This window comes from Phalaenopsis equestris, unplaced genomic scaffold, assembly GCF_001263595.1.
Source record: "Phalaenopsis equestris unplaced genomic scaffold, ASM126359v1 Scaffold000921, whole genome shotgun sequence".
Lineage (NCBI taxonomy): Eukaryota > Viridiplantae > Streptophyta > Magnoliopsida > Asparagales > Orchidaceae > Phalaenopsis > Phalaenopsis equestris.
In genome coordinates, this window is record NW_018165360.1 from 230,463 (window position 1) to 253,966 (window position 23,504).

The 23,504-nt window shown below is 34.3% G+C and overlaps 1 protein-coding gene across 4 annotated transcripts in view; it reads right to left on the reverse strand.

Annotated features, from left to right (window-relative positions):
• Positions 1 to 23,504, reverse strand: part of LOC110032327 — a 79,818-nt gene that overhangs the window by 42,225 nt on the left and 14,089 nt on the right. For all 4 annotated transcript variants that reach the window (XM_020735918.1, XM_020735917.1, XM_020735919.1 and 1 more), the window contains exons 5-7: positions 9,753 to 9,812; positions 9,528 to 9,572; positions 1,904 to 2,103 (exon numbers count right to left, since the gene is read on the reverse strand). In XM_020735918.1, coding sequence (XP_020591577.1) covers positions 1,904 to 2,103; positions 9,528 to 9,572; positions 9,753 to 9,812 — 305 coding nt within the window. The remainder of the gene's footprint in view (positions 1 to 1,903; positions 2,104 to 9,527; positions 9,573 to 9,752; positions 9,813 to 23,504) is intronic.

A 23,504-nucleotide genomic window follows, 5' to 3' on the forward strand; every position in this document is an offset into this window, starting at 1 on the left:
ACAATAGTGCGGGCGATTTGGAATGCCGACAGTAAGGTGAAATGGGAGGAGCGAGGGTCCTGGATGGCTACAGCAAGTTGGAAGGGTGAAGGCGTTTCTAGAGGCAGCAGCAAGGTCAAAGGAAGGATGGTTGCTGGAAGGTGGAGAACTACAGAGGAAGACAGCTACAAGGAACTGTTCGAGGGGCTGCAGCAATGGAGGATGGTCGAGAGAGTCGTGGAGAAGATACGAAAGAAAATTGTGTAGAAAAACACCATCTCAAGAGAGAAATGCAGCTGGAGCACCACCCAATCCCTCGGATACAATCCTCGAAGGGCGAAAGCAAACGACAGCTGCTGTCTTGACAGAAATCTGAGCCAAAATCTGACTTTTAAACACTAATACAACATATAGATAGGAAAGGACTAAAAAGAAATGAAGGTTAAGAAACAAGAAAACATAAAAAGGGAAAATGAGATTATTTCGACCCATCTCCCACGGTACTGTAGCCGAAACTTTTTTTGTAAAGCTCCCGTGTCACTATTATTCATATAGTAGTAGATGTATAAATTTCAAATATAATTAAATGATTGCTTGTCAATTTACATACACCCAAACTCCAAGGATACAATGTCAAACCAGTGTTATTAACGTCCAAAGCACAATGCGATGCAAAAGGCTTTATTTTTCTTAAAAGCATAAAACACAGGATGAAGCGGCGCTTTTATTAACTAAAGTACTAATTGGTTATATAAAGCTATTAATGTATAAATACTTTCATTAACAATTATAAAATATAAAGTATGAATTAAAGCCTATATAAAATAGAAATGAATGTGGTGCAAGTCCACACTTAAAGGTAAAAAATAAGGATGAATCTACAAATTAAAATTTCGGACAATTTCTAAACGTTCATTGTAATAACTAAAAACATTAAAATTGCAAAAAAAAATATAACTCAAAACATAATCTAAATATTAAAGCATAAATAAACTAATAAAGTCTCAAGTTTTATAAAACAAGCTAAATTAATTTATTGGCCCTTTATTCCCTCTCACTAAATTGTGAACCAGATTGACTGCTTTGCTTCAATGCTTCAAAGTACGCTTCAGTTAAGCGAAGAGAGAGACGCCCGCTTCACTTTGCTGTGCACTTGAAGCATGCCTTTAAAAATATTTGTGTCAAACCAAACTTTCCGGTGAAATCTCAGAATTATACAAAAGACCAACACGTGCCTTTATAATAATATTTCGGGAATACATCTCATAAAGGTGCATAGTCATGAAACTTCAATAATATGAACTATCTAAAATTACTGTCACATATGGCTGCCATATCAATTCTGCAATTAATGCAATTGCAGAAAATATCGAAGTAGCATAAATTTGTTAAGCTTCACTTGCTTCTTCCCTATCCGACTCACTATCTGTGCACCTTTTTTAGTAGTATGGAGACGAATGAAGAATTTGTGTCATTACAATTCGAAGTTCAGCATGCATTTGTATGAACTACTGAGACATGGCATAGAGAGAAGAAAATTTTCTGCAATTTACGGCTTGTTCTGGATCATTTTTTTCGTTTTTTTTATACATGCTTGTCTATTGTTTTTTTAAATATTATAACTTTTTTATTTCTAAAAATAAATTAACATCTTTTAAAAATACTTAAAACAATATTTAGACTTTTTGAATATTCTTAAAAACAGCTATACCTTAATGAAATAATAAAAAATGTTTTGTTTCAAAACAAAACGTATAGAAAAAAAAATAAATAAATAAAAAAGAAAAGCGATCCCAAACAGTCCTTTAATGTTCATAAAATGCATATTTTTTAGTTACATAAACAAACAATAATTACTATTTGCCATTTGCAAGAAAAAATTATTAGAAATTGCATTCACAAAGACTAACTACTGGCAACTTACCTCCTCAATATGCCAAAGTGTAGATCAAAAAATGGAAGTCTTGACAAAATGCAATAGCATCTGCCTGTCGTGATGATGTGGCGGCTTAAAGATGAAAACGAGGGCTTTTCTTCTGAAAGAATTGAAATCAATCCTGAAGGTTTCTGCACAATCTCTTCAACTAAAACACAACATCCATACAAACTTGAGTCATCAGCCACCTGAGAAATATAGAAAATATTAAACTGAGAAGTGCAAACAGGAGATTAAAAACTTACCTGCAGGTCTTTTTCAGGTCAAAAGTAACCATAAAAATTTTTTAGAGAAACATTTTGTCAGGTTTCTCCAACATAACAAGAAAAGTGCAAAAAGATAATAAATTTATTAAAGTTGATGAATTTAAATTACATGTATCTTTTGCCAACATGTAAGAAAGCTAACTTCCATTTAGCAGCTAATGCAAATTATCATCTGATAGATGGATAGTACAATGAGATACGTTGAATGTCAGAATAATGATTTCTGAAAAATAAACTATAAGTGACTCTACAAAAAAGAAAGACGGGAAAAGAAACTTTAAATTTACATTTATTAAATTTCCTAAATTACTAACAAAAAATATATAGTGCATATTTCATATTGATGAAAACCTTCTTTGAAGAAGCTACTCCTATTTGTTGAAATTAGCCAAATAGATCAAGTTTTAATTTTAGGACTTCCTTAAAGGGAAATATCACTAAAAAAGTCTTTGGTAGCTTCATGTACATTAGCATGCATAGGATAATATCAATAGATAGTTTCATAAGAATTATACTATGAACATGTTCTACGAATTTAACAACTTCAATATATAGGATTGCTCAGGTTAAACTTCAGGGATACCCTAAATTTCAAAACCGAAGTTTAGATTCAAATCCGCTTTCATATTTAATTTAAGTTTTGACTTGAAGTTTGACACTTATTAAATTTTGTATAGTTATGCGAACATGTACTCTAGAGTAGATTCACGTACATTACTGTAATTATTTTGATACATATTCAAATTTAGCAAAATTAAATGTAGAAGTATACTATAATTGTAGGTTTTTTCACAAATATTTCTCCTGTAAGAAATATTCATAAATTGTAATTTCTTTTGACCACACATGATGATAGTATTGTGGTGTATTTAATGAGCATTAAGCCGAGTTTAGAAGATTTTTCATAAAATACCATACAGAAGTGCAATAGTTTAAATAGAAAGACAACCACAGTATCTTACACATTTTAAAACATTAGGGCAACATCATTTATCATCTTTGGTAAAAAATAGTTCAAATTATGCTTAATTATTTATCTAAGAAATTGAATGAAATCAATATATATATATATAACAAAAAATCTTAAGAAAAACACTTTTTAGTTAAGAGTTTGAGAAAATCACAAAAATAGACCCCATCGATTTATAGGGTATTACGTGAGTCTCAAACTATATAAAAGGTCTTATTTAATTCTTTAGCTCTTAAAACAAGAATCAAAATGGTCATCCTATAAAAGTAATGAAAATTAAAGTTAAAAGTCAACTTATCATGTCAAAATTGAGATTAATTTAAGAATTTCTTTCTTAAAATTTTTTACAAAATTTAATTTTCACTTACCTTGTTTAGGATGCAATCAACCAATACATTCCCAAACTTAAAAAAATTCATTTAAATTTAGACAGTTATTATTAATAAATTTCTTACTCAATATCCCAAACCTGAAAGGATTGATTTAGATTTTGCAACAATTTCAAGAGAAAAATTTCTAAATACCCTCATTTTTTTTTACAGCAACCGTTTTAATTTCTATACTTTTAGCCATAGGACTATTTTGGCTCCCATCTTAAAATTCCAAAAACTAAATCAAACATATAATTTAGGACTAAAATAGCCCCCCACGTCAGGAGACCACATTCTGGCCTTTTTATCTTAAATAATTCAAAGCTGCGAAAATATTAAAACACACTATAATCAATTAGATCAATAATGCGCTTGCTCTAATATAGAGACGGTCATCAATTTTATTTTGGTAGATTCAATTCTTCAACAATTAGAGACATCACCATTTGAAGTCCTATTTTAGTTCATATAGACAATCAAAGATATTTCAACTTTATGCCTCCCATCAAACAAAGGAATATTACTCATAACTACTCAATAATTATATTGAAACTAATATTATAACTAAAGAGGCTATTTCCAAATTACATTTTCTTTGTTAGTCTACTAATTGACCTTGAGATTAAGTCTTGCATGCACAAATCTAAATCCTGTGATGATTAAAATTGCAAATTATGTGCAAACACGTTATTATTTGAGTATTGATTTGCTTTAGTTAAAATGTTGTACATTTAATTTTATTTTTGTTTTTAATAAGCCTATTATTTAAGAATGGTTAATTTTTAAAACTCAGCCAACATAGTTTAATTCCTATTGTTTGTTTAACTCAGTCACAAGCTCCCAATTGCAATCCAGATTGTAGTTTCCTACTATTCATCAGATAGCTAATTTAGAAAACGCTTCTACTTTAGCATATGTTTGATCCTCTATTTCTTCATGCTCCAGATTCAATATTGTAAAAGAGATTAGGAGCCAAGATTGTAGGAGATGACTGTTGGTTTCGACAAGCTAAAATTCTAGCTACCCTGTTTCTTTATATTCACAATTTCCTCCTATAACAGACAATTGAAAATTGACCTTGGTTACATAAAATGAGATTTTTTAAATTGAAAGCTAGCTATTTCGCTTAACATCAGACTAGAAGAGTATATTTGCACTTTTTTGACCAAATTCTTAAATTTTGTGAAACTACCAATTATGGGCCTATTTTTTATTATAGCAATATATCTCAAGGCTTGTAAAAAATAGCTTTGACATGATAAAAATTCATATTCCTCTCAAACTTGATTATGTTAATTAGATTTGACATCTTAAAGTGGTGCAAGTCTTGACCGTAACTTCAAAAGGAAGCTTCACCTTGTAGAAGTTTGAGGCTTGGAACTACTATTTGATGAGTTCTATCATTGTTCTTTTACATATACATACTTCATGATTTATTTCATGTATGTAAATCAATATTTGTCAAGTTGGATTCAACTAAGTTTTCCATTCTATAGAGTGAATCCTAATTGTGTGGTTTTATTTCAATCTATAACTTCATACTAAATTATAGATTTATTTTATGCTACATAATTTGTGATTTATATTGCATGTGTAATTGAAGTTTCTTCAAATTGGATACAATATGAGTTTCCTTCATTTCATAAGAATTTGGTTTTATTTTAGACTATGACATCATGACCATTAAATTGTCATTTGGAATAAATTTTACATCAAAAAAGTCCAAGCTATAAGAAAGCCCTAAACAAACAGTTCGTGGAATATTAATTTTTATCTATGTATTAATTTTTTGTTATCTTACATAAGGTTTGCATGTGAAACCCCCAAGAAAGATTTTTAATCGTTACAATTTGTTTGATTACAAAGGAGTTGCTATTGCTGAAAAAAAATTAATAAGACATGTTTTGTCAGTATATTGCAAGACAAGTATTTTGTCAATATATTGCAAGCAAAACAAGTAAGCATGAGTTAATATGAAACATAAACTAGAAGTGGTCAAACAAAAAATATAGGGACCAAATGCATAAAAGTCTGAAGTATTATAAAAATGTGAATCTAGTGTGCTTGAATACATGCAAGATTTAAAAGTATTGTAACTAGACATTATTTGCATCTAAACTATTTAGTCGTCATTATGTATTTTATCTAAGGTAATTTGATAATGATTAGGTAGAAATTAAACTATATTTTATAAAAAATTACTATATAAGGTTTTATAACTATCTTTAAATATTAAAGTATATAAAACACCTTCTATTAGGACCATCAAACTGTGTTTGAATTCACTAATTTGAAAATTATAGTTTTTTGCCAAGTATTTCAAATTAGTTCATACCTACTAGTGATGACCTTGAAAAACTTTGAAAGAAGCAAAATAGTTTTACCATATTTTTTCTAAAAGAACATTAAATACATAACTCATCGAAGCCTAATTTCCAAGTTAGAAAAAGTAATCCATATCTGCAAGTCCAAGCCCGTCAACAAAGCAATGCATGTGAGAGCTCATTATTAAACATCTCATAGATTGTTGATTGTTAATTGTTAAATGTACACCTATGACTACACGACAACATCTCATAAAGCTTAAGTACAGCATTAACACGATACCATCTCATAAAGCTTAAGTGCAGCATTAATTAAACACTCGTAAGAAAGTTATGTATCACAAGATATTACGCTCTAAAGTGGTTCCACTAAACCAAAATGTACACCTATGACTACATGTTCATACCCGTAATGTGGTCATCTCTTCACCCTAAATGCTAAATTAGCATGACTCAACATTTGGGCAAGCAGCATATCATTGTGCAGGTGAAAATCAAATCCAAGACTTTGGCAACAACTTTCAAGGCCCATGCCAACTGGACAAATTGGTACTCATATAAGATGTCATTAAAGGAAATAATGCAAACCTAATCAATCTAATAAAGTAAAGGGGATTGTGTCCTGTTTGAACTAAATCCATGAATTTTTTTGAAGCCTAAAATTGAACACTTTTATGCTTTCCTAAAATGCAATGCCCCAAAGAAAAAACAGAAATAACTTGCAGCCCCTATGGTTGAAGCCAGCAAGACATACAATCCATTGACTTGCTGCACTCATTATAGCCAAAGAACCCTTATAATTTTATGAACATTCACATCTCCAAAAAACCCACACCTTTCATCATTCAAAGCAAATCACTCTTAATTCAAGCACATATCCCACCATATCCAAATTCCAAAATACAGTTTTATGTATCATCATAAAAAAAAACATCAAGATATATAATCCTATAGATAACATTATTTCTCAGACCTATAATCCTACACACCAAATTATTTCCCAGATATGCATTCGAATTATATAGTCTATAGCAAAAAAATAACAATCTATCATGACATACATGAATAAACATGCCTAGTCAAGCACCTATCTATTATTGAGCTTATTATATTTAGTCATAGAAAGAATTTCACTAGAATTATATCATTTGTGTTTGCATCTGTCAAACTGTCTTCTGAATGGTCAATTCCCTACCCACAGCTCCCTTTTCTTCAAAGACATAATATCACATAAATTTCTCTCGAGTATGAAAATAGAAATAAGAGTAATTCTTGTCAATAAATTTGCCTTCATAGGTAGATCCTTTTTCCATTAGTCCTCCCTCAATAACGATCTTTTGTCCTAATTTTATTTTATTACAGTCCTCAAGCTTAAAAATTGTAAATTTACAAAAAAAAAATTTAGTTTTATTTTATTATAATCTCAAGCTTAAAAATTTTAATTTTTTTTAAAAAAATTAGTTTTCTTAAAATTAATCATAATTTTGAGATTCTTAAAAATATGGCAACCCAATTTAACAATCAACAATCTATTAAACATCTAGTCATAATAGGACAAAATTTTTTAAATTGGGCAATTAATAATTTTTTCATGAAAAACAAAAAAAAGAAATAAAAATAATCATTGTGCTAATTTAACCAACAACAATGTGAAATATCACCGGTTAAACCGGTGACAAAATATTTTTAATATTTTAATAAAAATAAATCATTAAGTGTCAACTGTAAAGTTTTTTTTTATTTTTTAATTACTTATAATATTTCATTAATTATTTGATTAAGTTATTGAGTTAAACTAAATTTAATTAGTAGAACTATTAATTAAATTATTGATTAAAAAATTAAAATTTAGTTAAACTAATGCATTATTAAGCAGTTCTTAGAATAAAATAAAATTCAACAAGTCAATAAACGATCAATTAATGATAAATTAAGTGACTTAGTTATTTAGATATTAGTTGATATTTAAGATATTCAAATATTTTATTTATTAGAATAAAAAAGTATAGAAAGATTATTAAGATTAATATATGATGAAATATAGTAAGCAAATCGGACTAATTCTTCTAATTTGCTAATTAACCGACAATGATGTCGTCAGCTGAACTTTTATTTCAGAAGTTTATTTTCATCTTAAAAAAAGTGCTTTCAAAATTTAAAGATATTTTTAAATAAGGCCCTATATAGGAGTAAGAATGTAGAGTAAAAAAACATTGCTTATCTAATCAAAACAAGGAAATTACACCATATCATAATAATATTATACAATGTTGCCTCTGTGGTATGGTACAAATTCCTTGTGTTTAGCAGTTTAGAGGATGCAAAGGTCTATGTTGGAGGTGATCATGCTCTAAGTTGTCCAATTAATTATTCTTTAACTAATTATTCTAATAAATTAAATACTTTAATAAATAATTGATCGATAAATAACTAATTATGATATTTATTTTCCCATTTAAACTTGATTAACTTATTAAAATTGCTTCTAATTATACTAACTAATTAACTCTAACTCAAATTCGATTTTATAAAGCAATAATTTTATTAATAGCATCACTTAAAATTGAAAACGTATAAAAAATATAGTAAATATATTTTAAATATGCTTCGCAAAAAAATATAAATAAATAAAATGCATTTAAAAAATAATCAACTTTAAAAATAAAAATTTACTTCTTAGTGAAGTATTAAAAATCTTTAGTTGCAAGCATAATCGACGACATTTGACGTTGTCGCCAAATAAACCGGCAACAATGACTTCTTAAATTTGTTTTTTTTTTTTTGCATTTAGTTTTTCATCACAAAATCACAAAAATTATTAACTGCCCGTTTTTTGAAATTTCGTCATTACAATACTGAGAAATTGCAACCAAAACTATGGTGTTGAACCTCTAATGAATTCTGACATCACATTCCCACTATATTGATCCATTATAGCATCACTCAGCCACATCCACGTAGCATTGGAGTGGCAGAAGTTTTAGGATTCATATTATTGATGAATGTCTTGAAATATCAACGTCAAAGAAGTAGAAAGCAGGATGCCAATGATACAAGAATCAGGATATGTGTATATAGAATGGTTAGAAAGCACATCAAATCATAAATTGAGTAAACTGGAAGGATATGAGTTAAACATTAAAAGAATAAATAGTCATAAATTAGTAAAGAAATTTACGTATGGAGCATACAGTTCTTATATATTTACATATCTCACACCTAAACATCCATATTTACATACATAGCACTTTAGTGCTTTAAACCTATGCATGAAAAGCTGTATTTCACTTTTACAAGGTGATAATAGTGCTAAATTTTATGTGATATAAAAGATTTTGCGTGTTGTGTGTGTAAAATATGAGAGTTTAGGTATGAGATATGTAAATACATAAGAATTGGTGCTATGTATTTAGATGCCCCAATTAGTATATTAGAAACAACAACATGTTAATAAAAAAGGATGCAAACAAATGGGCAGCACATCCAAGAGAAAAATGCATATTCGCATAAATAACCAAAAAAATGCATTAAAAAACAGTAACAATAACTTGAAAATGTTGTCACACCAGTCGCTTGAAAAGATGTAACATAATCCAAAGAAATAAATTCATGTCTAGAACAAAGCAGGAAAATTAAGAGAATAACATAAAGAAAAATGAAGCAAAAAATAACAAAGCTGACCTGTAGACGAAATACAAAAGACAAATCTCCTTGCTTTATGTGTTCCTGAAAATGTAGACCCATATGACATTTGGGCAACAATCAATTGACCAAGTATTAAAGTGATGAAGGCATTAAACAAAAACTGTTCAAACAATTAAATTTGAGGATAACGAAATTCATATTTTGGGCTTTTAAAGATTTCAAACATATTCAAATTTCAAGAATATCAATTGCCTGGCTCACCTGTCCAAGGAGAATTTCATTCAGCTCACTTAAAGATGGTGATCTTTCAACAGCACCAACCTGAAGTAATATGAATAAGCTCAATCCAGATAAGATACAATCTATTCTTTTCAATATCATATTTCATGTAAGAACCAAAAAGAGAAGACAATTTTTGCTCGTTTAAAACAAATAAATAAACCTAATTACAAAGAAAGAAATAGGATAAATAAGTCTTAAACACTCAAGTTTCATTCAACTTCAAAGTTCTCCATCAACTGTTTGACTCCGTTTCAGCAAAGCTCCTTCAAAAGTCACGTTCCACAACGGAACTCCTCCGCTCCGTCCGGAAACGAAAATATTTTTGTGTTTTTACTCTACCGCATCCAGAGACGTTCCCAATTGGTCGCCAAACGTCGCTTTCTCCGGCGACAGTCTTGAATGCGATAGAACAAAGAGAGGACGCAATCTCAAACAAAGCTTTGGATAGTTTAATTAAAATTAGTCTCTCAAAATTAGCAAAATGATAGAATTGCCAACTTTAAACATTGGGAAATTTACATACAAGCACACAAAGCTTATGTATTTATTACATACCTAACAATCAAAGTTCGATATTTACAATTAACGCGCTGTTGTTATAGACATATGCATGAAACGGTGTATTTCATTTTTAAAAGGATAGTAATAGTGTTGTTTTTAAGTGATTTTATAGATTTAAGTGGCATGCATGTAAATTTGAATGTTTAGGTGTAGATACATAAGAACTGTGTGATATATATTTAAATGCCCACAAAATTTTATTTATATTTTAAAGGCCCTTAAATGGAATTCAGACAGCAGTCCACCATCCATTCCTTATTTGAAAGTGCTAAAATTCAGAATAATGCGAAATTATACTCATATGAAACAGCTCACATGAATCCTAGAATAGGAAAGACAATACAAAAGAAATAACAGGAAAAGAAAAATATAACACCTATATCTTCAATTAATCAACTCATATTAATTACTTGGAGATAAATAAAACAACATACAACATAAAATAGAAAAGGAAAAAACTTCAATCTAAGAAATTCACAACTTCTAACTTCAATAAATTATTACCTAATACAACTTCGAACACTCCCCTTAAGTTGAAACATGTTACAATGAATGAGGAAGATTTTTTGTGAAGGGGAACTTGAAGTTTTCATCTTGTACTTCGAAATCAATCTCAAGAGTATTTAGTTGATTGAGGTTGTCTTTGTTTGCAGTTTTTGTAGTGTCCGTAGGTAGGCGGAAGACTTCTACAGGTAATATGGCAGAGAAGTTTGCAGGAAAGTAGACAACCAACAGAAAAAGCTGCAAAGTATGGCCTGCAAAAAAAATAAAAAATAAAAAAGATTCTGAAGGTAAGCCTTGTTGCAGGAAAAGACTCCGGAGGAGGCCTGCTGCAAGAAGAATTCTGTTAGAGGGTTTGTCGCAGGAAAAGCTCCGGAGGAGGACCTAATACATGAAAAAGTTATGGAGAGCCTGATGCAGGAAAAGGCTCCAGAAGAGGGTCTGCTGCAAGAAGAACTCTGGTGGAGGACCTACTGCAAAAAAAAAAAAAACCGAGAAGAGCCTAATACAGGAAAAGACTCCGGAAGAGAGTCTGATGCAGGAAAAGACTCGGGAGGAGAGCTTCTGCAAGAAGAATTTCAGTGGAGGACCTGCTGCAGAAAAAGCTCTGAAGGAAGGCCTGATAGATGAAAAAGCTCTGAAGAAGGGTCTGATACAGAAAAGATTCTGGAAGGCATGTTGCATGAAAATGTCCAAACAAATCAGTAGAACGTGGATGTACTGTAGAGCAACTGATAAAGCTCATAAATTCAACATCAAGAAACATTACTCCAATGACGGATATAAGTTCTTTCAAATTGTCCCTGCACTGGCCAATTTTTCAATAAATTAAGCCTAGCACTAGAGCTGTGACAAAGACTATGCCTAATCTTGCTAGATTGTAGCCCTAACTCCTACAATATATTGACCAGTACTTCCATTCGCATATTTTAAATTGTTCATAACTGGATTAGGCATAATCATTTGAGAAGTAAATATCAAAACTGTCAGGTAATGGCTTGCTAAATTCTCCAACTAATGCCACATTTCGCTTGTGCAATGACGAAGATTTGTGTATCTCCGCAAAATCAATTTTAGTTTTGCTACCACAGCGGCAGAATTTGTTTCCAGAATCCAAGTTACTCAATTGGCTCCATCATCAATTTTTTGAACTCCAAAAAATTTTCACAAAATATTCAATTAGTTAATCACGCCAGGTAATGACATGCTAAATTGATGACTTAGGGTGAGGCTAGCTCTGATATCAAATGATAACAAAGTTAACTGACAATAATGAAAAAAGTAAATATCATTACTGATAATACATAGAAGGTTAGAGCCAAACACCAAAATAAAAAATAACAACAAGCACAATACACGACAAGCAACTAGGGTGAATGTAGTGTGGTGGTATTATTAGAGGCTTCGAAAGGTAGTAGTAAGGTAGGGAGGTGGAGCATAGGGGGCGGGTATAGCAGGGAAATAGTTGGTACTTGTTGTCTTGGACAGTAGCATAGAAGTAATTGGGTTGGCTACACTGAAAATAGTAGTTAGAGGTTTCTAAGTGGCGACAACCAAGTGGGGATAGAACAGCGATGGTAGCAAATATGGAGGGATGGAACAATAATGGTAGGGAAGGTGGAGATTCGGACAGTAGCAGCGAAGGTAAAGGAGCTAGACAGTAGCGACAACGAAGATGGAGGTCGTAACAGTGGGAAAACTGCCAGAAAAACAACCACAAAAGGCTATTCTGGGAGGTTACAGCAGAGACAGGCGACGGGGAGCAACGTTGGAAGGATGGAGAAGAGTAGAGGGAAGGATAATCACCACCTCGAGAACAAGATATAATCAGAGCACCACTCAAACCTTGGATACATCTCTAGACGAGAAAATTGGAGACGCCGACGGCTGGCTCGAACAAAACAACCAAGAACAGCACCTAAAATATTAAGAATATAAATATATAACCCTAGGATAACTAGGAGTGGATCTCACTCCCAAAAGGTGGCAAGTTCATGCCTAGGAGGGCTAGCCGGTCCTTCCTATGCTTGGACCAAACCGAACTGATCCAAATGTGGTAATTACCACGCCCTCGTGTGAGGGTGTGATTTCGCGTTCATCTTTTAACACACCCGTCTGTACTTTCAAATGACTCCGAGTTGAGATTAAACGGTTATATTAGGGTTTTCCAGACAGTTGAGGTTGAGCTTGGCAAGAGTTTTGTCTTGCTTATTTGTTCCTTTTATGGAAGCTAAATGCAAACCCTAACCTTAAAATTCTTCTTTTCTTGCTATGGTAGAATTGAGAATAAAATTGATTAGAGTTGTTTGCATATAAACGTTTAAATAAAAAAGAACTCTTAGCATATTATTCAATATCAGAGTTAGTCTAACCCGAGTTCTATCCTGAGGTTACTGAAATCCCTCACTATCTAAACCTATCTCCACCCAAAATCCCACCCCTTATTGAATTTTTTAAACCGGCCACCCAATTTTTTTTTTCCCACATTAAATCACACCTATATACCCCATTTCACTACACTATCGTTTCAAACCGGCTACCCAAATTTTTTTCCCACATTAAATCACACCTATATATCGCATTTCACCAACCGCTTTGTTGTTCTTGCTTGCCTAATGCCTCTTTCCACCATCGAAGCACCTTCTAGATCCTCACCAACAACCTCCACCACCCCTTTGATCCAACTCTAATTCGAGTTAGTGTTGCAATTATTGTAACTTCAATTTTCTATTTTGTGTGGTTATAAGTTCCTATTCGATTTCCGTAATAATATTTGATTTTCTTTTGTTGTTTGTTTAACTCCGGCATCATTTGTTGTGTGGTTCTAAGTTCCTCGCAATCACTCCGGAGAAGCCTCTTCTTCTTCTCTGGAAGACTACTCATTGTAGGATGTTCTTTCCTGCAAAACTCCCAAGGTTTTTTCCAACGGTGTAGGTCATCCCTCCTGTCGATGGGCTGAATTTAATACCCAAATGACCTCATATAGCCTTCCAGAATTAGCTTCAAAAGCTTCTCATCTCTGATAAGTCAGAATGGATAACTCAGGAGGTAGTATATCTGAAAAATTTTAAATTCTTTTATCTGAGATTGTCATGTTTGGTATTGGCTCCTTTTGTACATCACATGGCAATCCGTATGAAGCTCCTCTCAAAGCCTGCAAAAAAGTAGCTCGAGGCACCACAAACTCATGCCTGCATGAACGCTTATTACCTCAGACTCACTCCCTTTTAGAACTATTGTTAATACCGTTGAGTATCTCTCATGGGCTCAGCTTGAAAATACATACATTGGTCTGTTATCAGTTGGTAGTTGGTACTCTTCTATGTTCTTACTTTCCTCAAAGTATGATGTGTCATTGTCTATTTCTTCAACTACTCCCTACTCAATGAAATATATCATACTCATGTTTGGGGAATCTGATATAGTGTGCCAAACATTTAGAACTTGATGCACTTCCTGGCAAGAACGAATTTGGGAATGCTGGTTAATTTCACTTGTTCTCCACTCCCAGCAGAGACAACTTCGATCTTTGTTTGGTTCACTCTTGCTACTTAATCCTAGGAATGAACTCTATCTGTAAGATGTGGCAGTCATCCTTGAAAGGTGTGTATTTTGCATTAAAATAAAATCAAAAGGTTACAAAAAATAGTACAAAACTATGCCTCATAGACATTTACAAAATGAGCCTTATCCTCTTGCAAAAAAAACCCAAAGTGGACCACAATTACTAACATGGTCAAAACAAAATCTCTATCCATAGCCATCTTGGCATAAGTATTAGCTGCTTTGTTGTTGCTCCTAAAGGGATGTTGAAAAATGACTCACTTGAAACTTTAAAGAAGTCAATGTTTGGATTGTCAAGAAATTGATGTTGCCAACGTCATTTGTCTATGGTGTTGCGGAAGAAGTCCATAGCATTTGAGTGGTTGCTCTCAATGACAATACCATAGCACTAAGTTATTCAGTGTTCGACAAGTATGGAGAGTGATAAAACCATCATCATTTCCACTTGTGTGTTGTCCCAATGACAGAGGCCATGTCCTGCAGCCTTGAGAAGCTCTCCCATATCATTTCGAATAATGATGCCAATCTTCGCCCACCCGAACAAGAGCAAGGCTGCGTCGGCATTCACCTTGATCCAGCCCGGAGGGGGGTACAAAAGACAGTAAGATGTGGCAGTTATCCAGTGATGTTGTCTCTCCACTTTTGAGGCTAGTGTCTGATCATCATGTCTGCAATAAACTGATAGGTACTAGCATTGCATCTCTTGTTTCACCTTAAACAATGTAGTAATTTTACTCTTATCTTCTCACTGTCGAAGAATGTTCAAGTTCTTCCACCACAGAGATGTGATTTTCTTTAACTTGCTGGCAGTTAGTTTCATTATTCTGTTGGGTGAGATGTCATTATACTCAAAGACATATTCCACAGTATGAAATCACTTGACGAACTCGTTTGGATCTAGGTGGCCATCAAAATATGACAAATATATGTTTATTCCAAGAGTTTGATCTCTCTGATATTTCATGTCAAATCTTCGGAGTAATAGTTCTTCATCCCTGAAATCTACCTGGAGGAAAGGATTCACTCCATTCCTTGGATCTGGCGAGTCCTCGTTGATGTTACGGGTGATCCCTTGGGATTTTCTCCTCTCAACAGAGACAAGCTTGCAGTTAGAGGATTTTTTTGTTGCACCTCTTCTATGATAAATTCATGAACATCTCTTTGTGGATTTCTCATAAGCTGCATTATGTCATTTCATCCCGCTCAGGTTGCCAACAATGAACTCCTCGATGGTGTGGGTGGGGTTTAGGTTTGAAGACTGAAATGATGTACATGGGTGTGATTTAGGGTAGGAAAGAAAATTTTTGATTGGCCAGTTTGGAAATTCAACAAGGGGTGGGGTTTTCGTTGGAGAGGTTTTCGTTGGAGATGGGGTTAGGTATTGGGGAATTTTGGTAATCATAGGATAAGATTAAAATTAGGCTAGCTCTGATACTAAATATTATACTAAGAATTCATTCTAACTTAAATTTGTATACCCAAACAACTCTAATGAAGCTTAATCTCAACTCTACCATAGTAAGAGAAGAAAAATTTTAAGGTTAGGGTTTGGATTTAGCTTCCAAAAGAAAGAACAACTATGCAAGATAAAACTCTCACCCAGCTCAACCTCCTCAATTGCTGGAAAGCCCTAATACAACCTTTTAATCAAATTGGTTTTGATAAAGAAACCCAAATTAAAAATAAATCTATATTTCAACAAACCCAAGAGAAGAACGAAAACATTAGAAGAATAATCCATTCGTTGTACATTAAACTTTATCGCATAATCAGCTCCCACTCAATATCAAATGCAATCCTCTTGACTCGTACACCACATTCTCGGCCTGTGCACAGCAAAACCTAGGCTCAGCTCAAGTCAATCACAAGCATCCACCCCGCCTCACATGGTCTAGCTGCGAGCACATCCGTGCATCTCCCGCATGTGTTCCTCTATCGTGTTCGCACTCTTACTTATTTGTCCTCCCATCGTCTCCCCTCTCGCTTCAATTTCACTCTCAAGAAGCCTAAGTTGTTTGGCTAGCACAGGGGTTCTCCCCCCTTTAAAAATGAACCAACTGACATTGGTTCATTTGAACTAGCACTTGTCAGTTCGAATTCCTTTTTTTTTTTTACAGCATGTTATAACCTGGGCACTGTACAATGGGACTTCCGAAAGTTAACCCATCTCTTCAATGGATTTCTTGATCAATCCAATTCATTAGAAACAAAGACAACAGAGTTACTCTCAGATTTTATTGGATTCAAAACGAATTCGTCATCATAATGAGCCCAAAATCATCCCAATCAGGATCTTTGTTTGTTCTCTTCTTTTCTTAATTCTTTATTTGTTGCTTGAACATTTAATATACTCTTTTCATTCTTCCTTCATACATTTCCTGGCCACTAGAAATTCCAAGCCAAGGTAACATATCTAGCAAGAAAAAACTGAAACGTCCAGCCCAATTTTCCATTTATGTTCAAACAAGAAGCAAAAAAGGCATCTTCGGAGAGATGGAACGACTGCAAGTTTTGATTTTGATGATGTCCTTTGGGAAAGAATACAAAGCTAGAAATGAAACATTTCTAGTAAATGGAATTTTCTTCCTATTAAATTAAACTTTAAGCAAGAGTTAGGTTAGGAATGAGAATTTAAAGCAAGAAATAAATTATAGTTGGGATTTATTTTCATGGGTTAATACGACCATATTTGGGATTGACTTGGTCAAAGTCAAAATCAATCAAACCATAGAATTGTAAGCCATGAGAAGTGTTGTTACTTTATGCATCTCAAAAAAATATTCCCATATTTTTTTATTTAAGAAAATCATGAATCATTTCATGGTGAAACTTGTAATCAAAACAACAACACTTATCATACCCATCATTATAAAACCTCTCAACCTTTCCGATCTGGTTCAAAGGGATACTTGGGGACCATTTTATGTCACCTATATATTAAGGACAATGTGATTCATACCCTTTCTCAATGAAATCATTCAAGATACTTGGATTTTATTAAAAAAGAAAGTGAAACTATCAAGTACTTTTAAAAATTAGAAAGTGAAACTATCAAGTACTTTTAAAAATTTATCTCTAAACAAATATTAAGTTGAAAACTTAAAATAAAGTCCTTAGCAGTGACAAAAAAATTTATTTAAATTCTATTATTAGGGTGTACCTTCTTTAATAAGTTATCTTAATTGTTTTATGCCACACTAACCATAGATCAATTACTTTAAAATTAAACACACCTTTTCAAGTCCCATCAAAACATACCCCGCAAAAATACTCATCTTGACTGCTCCCTCGGAAGTTTTTTTTTTTCTATATTTTTCAAATCCCGTCTCATGGAAGGGGCAAAAAAAAAGTAAAAGCCACCGAATGTAGTTTTATTGTTTAAACACTTAACCAACAAGTACACAAATATCACTAGCCTGAGACAAAAATATTACAAAAACTATGAACAAAATAATGCAAAAATTAATCCTTCTTTACCATTGCCACATTCAAGTGCAGAATTTTAAAACTCTTAATGAAAGCGTTTTGTGAGAATATTTAGCCTGCTCTCCATAATCTTACTGAAGCTCATTTCCTTGGCCACATCAAAAATTCTCAAGATAAACATACAACCAGCTAGATAAAAAAAAGCATTTTTTATGTCAGAAGTTAAGAGAATTCAACGAATAAAGATGATTAAAGGATTCACAAGTTCTAAACATCCTTCACAACATAAAACTAATTTCAATCTTAACAGTCTGATTGTCCCCAAAAAAGGTGTAAGGACCACAAGGAAATGTACAAGACATCCAATCATTGAGTATGTATCTAAACAACTTATCTCCTCAGTATTGTGCCTTTACAACAAATCTTTCTAATATTTCCCAACAATATTTATGAAGCATTGAAAATACCTGAATAGAAAAATGTGGTTCATGAAGAAATAAGGGCAATGAAATGAAAATGTCACATTAAAGCTCTGTATCTTACCAAGAAAGAAAAAACAGTTAGGTGCCTATAAATTTTTAATACAAAATGCAAAGTTGATGAGAACATTGAAAGATATAAAACCAGACTGGTCACAAAAAGTTTTACTCAAATTCACAGAACCAACCATCAAGTGATTTTTGCACCAGTTGCTTAGCCTCTTCATCCACAAGATGTCAAAAATATTGTCATAAACGAGAAATTTGAAGAAGTATATATGATTGTATCTCCTAAATTCGAGACCCATAACCATAAAAATAAAGTTTACAAAGCTGAAAAATTCCTCTATGGCCTAAAACAATTGCCAAGAGCTTGCTTCAATTGATTAACCACTATGTTTAAAAAACATAAGTATACTCAAGGCCGAGCTAATCACACAATTTTTCAAAGTCAAAAGGTGATACTCAAGCAAACAACGAGAGGTAATGCCAAGCTGGAAAACACATTTATCTCTCTCGTGCTCCTCGTGACATTTGTTTCTCTTTCAGTATTGTTACTCAATTTATGAATGCTCCCACTAAGGAACATCTTGATGCATTGTCAAAATCATTATCAAAGTATATACACCATAAGAAAATCATAGATGGCGGACATCCTTATCGAAACCCTAAATCAAATTCAATTCAACATCCTCATTTCCAAACTATGAATGATCAATATAAATTATCAATTTGAAGAGGAATGTAGACAAAATAAGAAATAATAGGAAAGGAAATAAATCAAAATTAATAATTTCTGACATTCCCCCTCAATTTGAAACATAGATGTCAATCATGTTCAACATGGATTTCAAATCGTTAAATAACGGTTAAGGAAGACTCTTTGAGAGAATATCAGTCGGTTGGCCAGCGAATGGGACAAACAGAACACAAATCTCTCCGGAATCGAGTTTCTCCTTAATAAAGTGGTGATCAATCTCTATTTGGTACGATCATGTTAGATTGGATTATTAGCAAGGCTAATGGTGGCTTTATTGCCACAAAATAAAGTTGCAAAGGAATGGTGACCAGCAAAAATAACAGAGCTTGAGGATGCCCTTACAAACCAAAAATTCTCTCAATATAGAGTTAAAATACTGACGAGCATTGTCGATCTGAAGGACTTGAATAGTGTTTTTGAATTGGGTTAAAATGAAGAAGTGAAATTTTTAAAAAGAACCGCAGTTTTAGATTTATCTTTTAATATATACACTCAAAATATCTGAGCGTGGTCATCAATTAGAGTAAGGAAGCACCGTTTATTGGCAAAGCTCGAAGTTTGAGAGTGTACCCATAAGTCACTATGAATATGTGAAAAAGGTGATGAAGGAATGTAAGGATGAGGTAGGTATGGCGCACATTGACGTTTAGCTAATTGACAAATTTCACATTTAAAAGAAGAAGAATTCTTATCAATAAACATCAAATGATATAATCACTTTAAATAATGAAAACTAGGATAACCCAAACGACAATGTTGAAGCATAATTGAACATGCAATAGAAAAGGAGAAACTACAACTACGGGATTGAGTGTCACCATTTCCTTGGAAAAAAATAGAGCTCAGCTAATTCCTTAGCAATTTCAATTATCCTCTCCTAACAACGATCCTGAAAGACACAAAAGTTAGGAGAAAAATTAGCAATGCAATCAAGATCACATATTAACTTACTACCAGACAAGTTAAACAAAGGAACGTATAACACCGATCCCAACGTCAACGCAGCTGTTACTACAGTCGACCCTTTACACGTAATGAAATTAAAAAAGTTGTCAGTAATTTTAAGTGCGTCTCAACCTGAGCAAAGAGAATATGTCAAGAAAAAATGAAAAAAGTCTGGTCATGTGGTCCGTGGAGCCTGAATCAATAATCCACTGACTAGAAGAAGTAATTCCAGCTAATGGCTGATACCGGAACTAATCAAATAGGCAATAACGAAAGAAGATTTTATTAAGCAAACAATTAGAGTTACAATCACCACACAAAACAGAAGCAAGAACACAATTTCTGACTAGAGCCGAATAAGAAGATACGGGGGCAGCAGTGTTGTCAATGAGACGTTTGACGGTAGCAATGGTTGGGATGGTGGGGGTTATGGTGGTCGGTGGCTAGGATCAGGAAAAAGATGATAGGAAGCCTGGTTGTTGAATGGTAGAGTGTTGGAGGCTATCCGGCGGTTAGGGAAGCAAGCTGATTGGGTAGCATAAGGGAGTTGGGCTGCGGAAGAAGCTGAGAGTACCTAGCAGCCTACAATAATAGGCTAGAATGAGAGCTGGTGGTTGGAGCAGTCGGTTAGGCATGAAAGCAGGCGCTTAGCATGGAAGGTGTGACAGCAAGGGGCTAGAACCACATGCAAAGAGTGGGAACAGGCGTTGGATCTGCAGGGAGGGAAAGGGAGAAATTGGAGTCATCGGCAACACAGGGAGGAGGAGAATGAGAAGGGCTGTCGGAGAGGACAGGGTACAGTCGGAGCGCCACATGTCCTAGGATAAGACATAACCTAACACTAATCTCAACAAGCACGCATATAAATAGAGCTAGCTAGGCAAAACACAAGAAAGGAAAGTGAAAAAAGCTAACTAAGCAGGAAACAAGAAAGGAAAGCAGGGAAAGAAGGGGGCTATAAATTCTGCCCCTGACAGGGCTGACCCAACCTCATAGTTCAAAGCCCCGCATCAGTCCATCGAGATTGGGGGAGCTTTGAACTAATTCGTTGAAGTTTCTAGATCCTCGAAGTACAGTGTCACGTTTGTTACATTGAATATAGTCCCCTGGCAGGTCGATCTTGTATTCGTTGGTATTTATCTTCCGAAGTATACTAAAAGGTCCATCTATTTAGAGTCTGAATTTTTCAAATGCTCCCATTGGAAATCTCTCCTTCAGTCGTCTCCTTCTTGAAATGTACCTTCTTCCTAAACTTATTCACCTGTGCCTAATATTTGTGATTGTGCTTAATAATTTCATTTCCAACCTCTTCGTGGAGTTTTTGAATATCGTGAACTTATTCTTCAGCATCCTACCTGATCTCTGATATTGGCAGTAGTGATACAAATTCAAGTGGCCTTAGCGGGTTGTGTCTGTATATATTCTCGAACAAAGTGTCATGTAATCTGACTCACAGAACTGTTGCAGGGGAACTAGGCTTGTGCTAGAAGTAGATTCCACTACTTAATGCTCTGTCCCATGAAACACCTCAAAAGGTTTCCTAGGCTACTATTTACTACCTCTGGCTGACCGTTCGCCTATCAGAGTTTGGTGTCAAACTTTCCCCATAAAGCCCTCCAAAAGTGGCTCATAAATCTAACTTCTCTGTCGTGGGTGATAGTCCTGGGAATCCTATGCAATCTCATGATCTCTCCGAAATATAAATCGACAACACGAGACGCGTCTAGTGCTAATGGCAAAGTATGAAATGTGTCATCTTCGAGAATCAGTCCACCACAACCATCACGAAATACTTGTTCTTAGGCATCCTCGGAAGATCTACCACAAAGTCCATTCTAACATCTACCTATGATGCCTCTGGTACTGATAATAGAGTGTACAACTCAGCATTCTACCTTCTTGATTTTGTCATATGACAAATCCTGCACTGTCTGATGAGTCACTCCACATCTCTCGCCATTCATGGCCAAAAGAAATGCTCTCTCACAAGGGTGAGTCTTGTCTCTGCCAAAATGTCCTGTCAATCCTCCATTGTGGCTTTCCTGAACAATGACCTCTCTCAATCAGCATCTAGGTATGCACAACTTACACTAGTAGAATAAGTAATCCTCCTGCCCTAACCAGTTCATCTGGCTAATCAGAGCTTCACAACAGTGCCATAGATATGTTACCTTGACGGACATGAGTGGTCAACCTGAAGGAGAAATGACTAGACCTAAGCATTTTAATCAACTATTCCATCTGATTCTTAATAGTTTGGTGAGTCAGGAATGGTCCGAGTAGGGGCCGGTTGAACTGTTGTGGATTTCGAGGTCGTAGCAGGACCTTTAGCAGTGGAAGAATTGGTCGAAGTCTTATTTTTTGGTTTCTCGTGGAGCTTCCAAAATTTGTCACTGGTTAGGTGGGGTTCGTGAGAAAAATCACATGTGGAGTGATTGGCTCGCGAGGACTTGGCAGAGTATGGAATATTGTTGGAAACCAAGGCTGACGGCTAGGCTGAAGTAGTTGAGTTGTCAAGCATCACCATTCTCCAGTTTTCCTCATAGCGAATCTCGGCGAATGTTGCTCGGGTTGAAGGAAGAGGTTCATGGCCAAGGATAAGACCGCAAACATCATCAAGATCCTTATTCAGGCCAGCCAGAAATAGGAGCACGCAATCCTTTTCCAAAATTTTATGGAATAGAGAAAGGTCTGCTAAAGAGTCCCAAGTGTAATCATATTATAGGTCACATTCCATCCTAAAGCAACAAAAACGTTGTAGTACTAGGTCACCATCTTCGATCCATGTTTAGCCTTGTGAATGTTATTAGAAACTTTATAGAGTTGTCCAGAATTACATAAGTTCGAGTAGGTATCACAAACAGCAGTCCAAATGACACTTGCAGATAGAAAAAACAAGAACGACCAATAAAGGTCTCCATGGAATTAATCAGCCATTACATAACCATGGAGTTATATGATTCCCACGCAGCATATGGTAGGACAGTCTTCTGAGGTTCACGAATCATACCCGTGAGGTAGCCAAATTTACCCTGACCACTGATGAACAACAAAAAAGCTTGAGACAATTGGATAAAATTGGAGTTGTTGAGTTTATGGGTGGTAATCAGGAGATTCATTTAGTGTTTAGGCCCTCCGGCCTACAGAGGGGTTAATGTAGATGTTGATCCTCTGGTGGACTCAAAAACAGCGTCGGACAGAAGCTCGGTAGTGAAGGAATCAGACATGGTTCTGATGGAGTCAAAGGAGAGGTTTGGATGCAGAGACATGGAAGGAGTCGATCCCTCACTCGACTGTCAACAAGCAAGGCCTGCAGGAAAGGATTTCCAGACGGCAGGAAGGATATCCGATCAAGCAGGATGTAGATCCGGCAACAAGAAGGGAGTCTAGCAGTTCTGGAAGGAGGTCCAACAACTAGAGGTAGGGACCTGGATAGGGAAGGCCTGCAAGGAAGAGATCCGGTTGTAGGGAGGTTGACAATTTTGGATAGAGGTC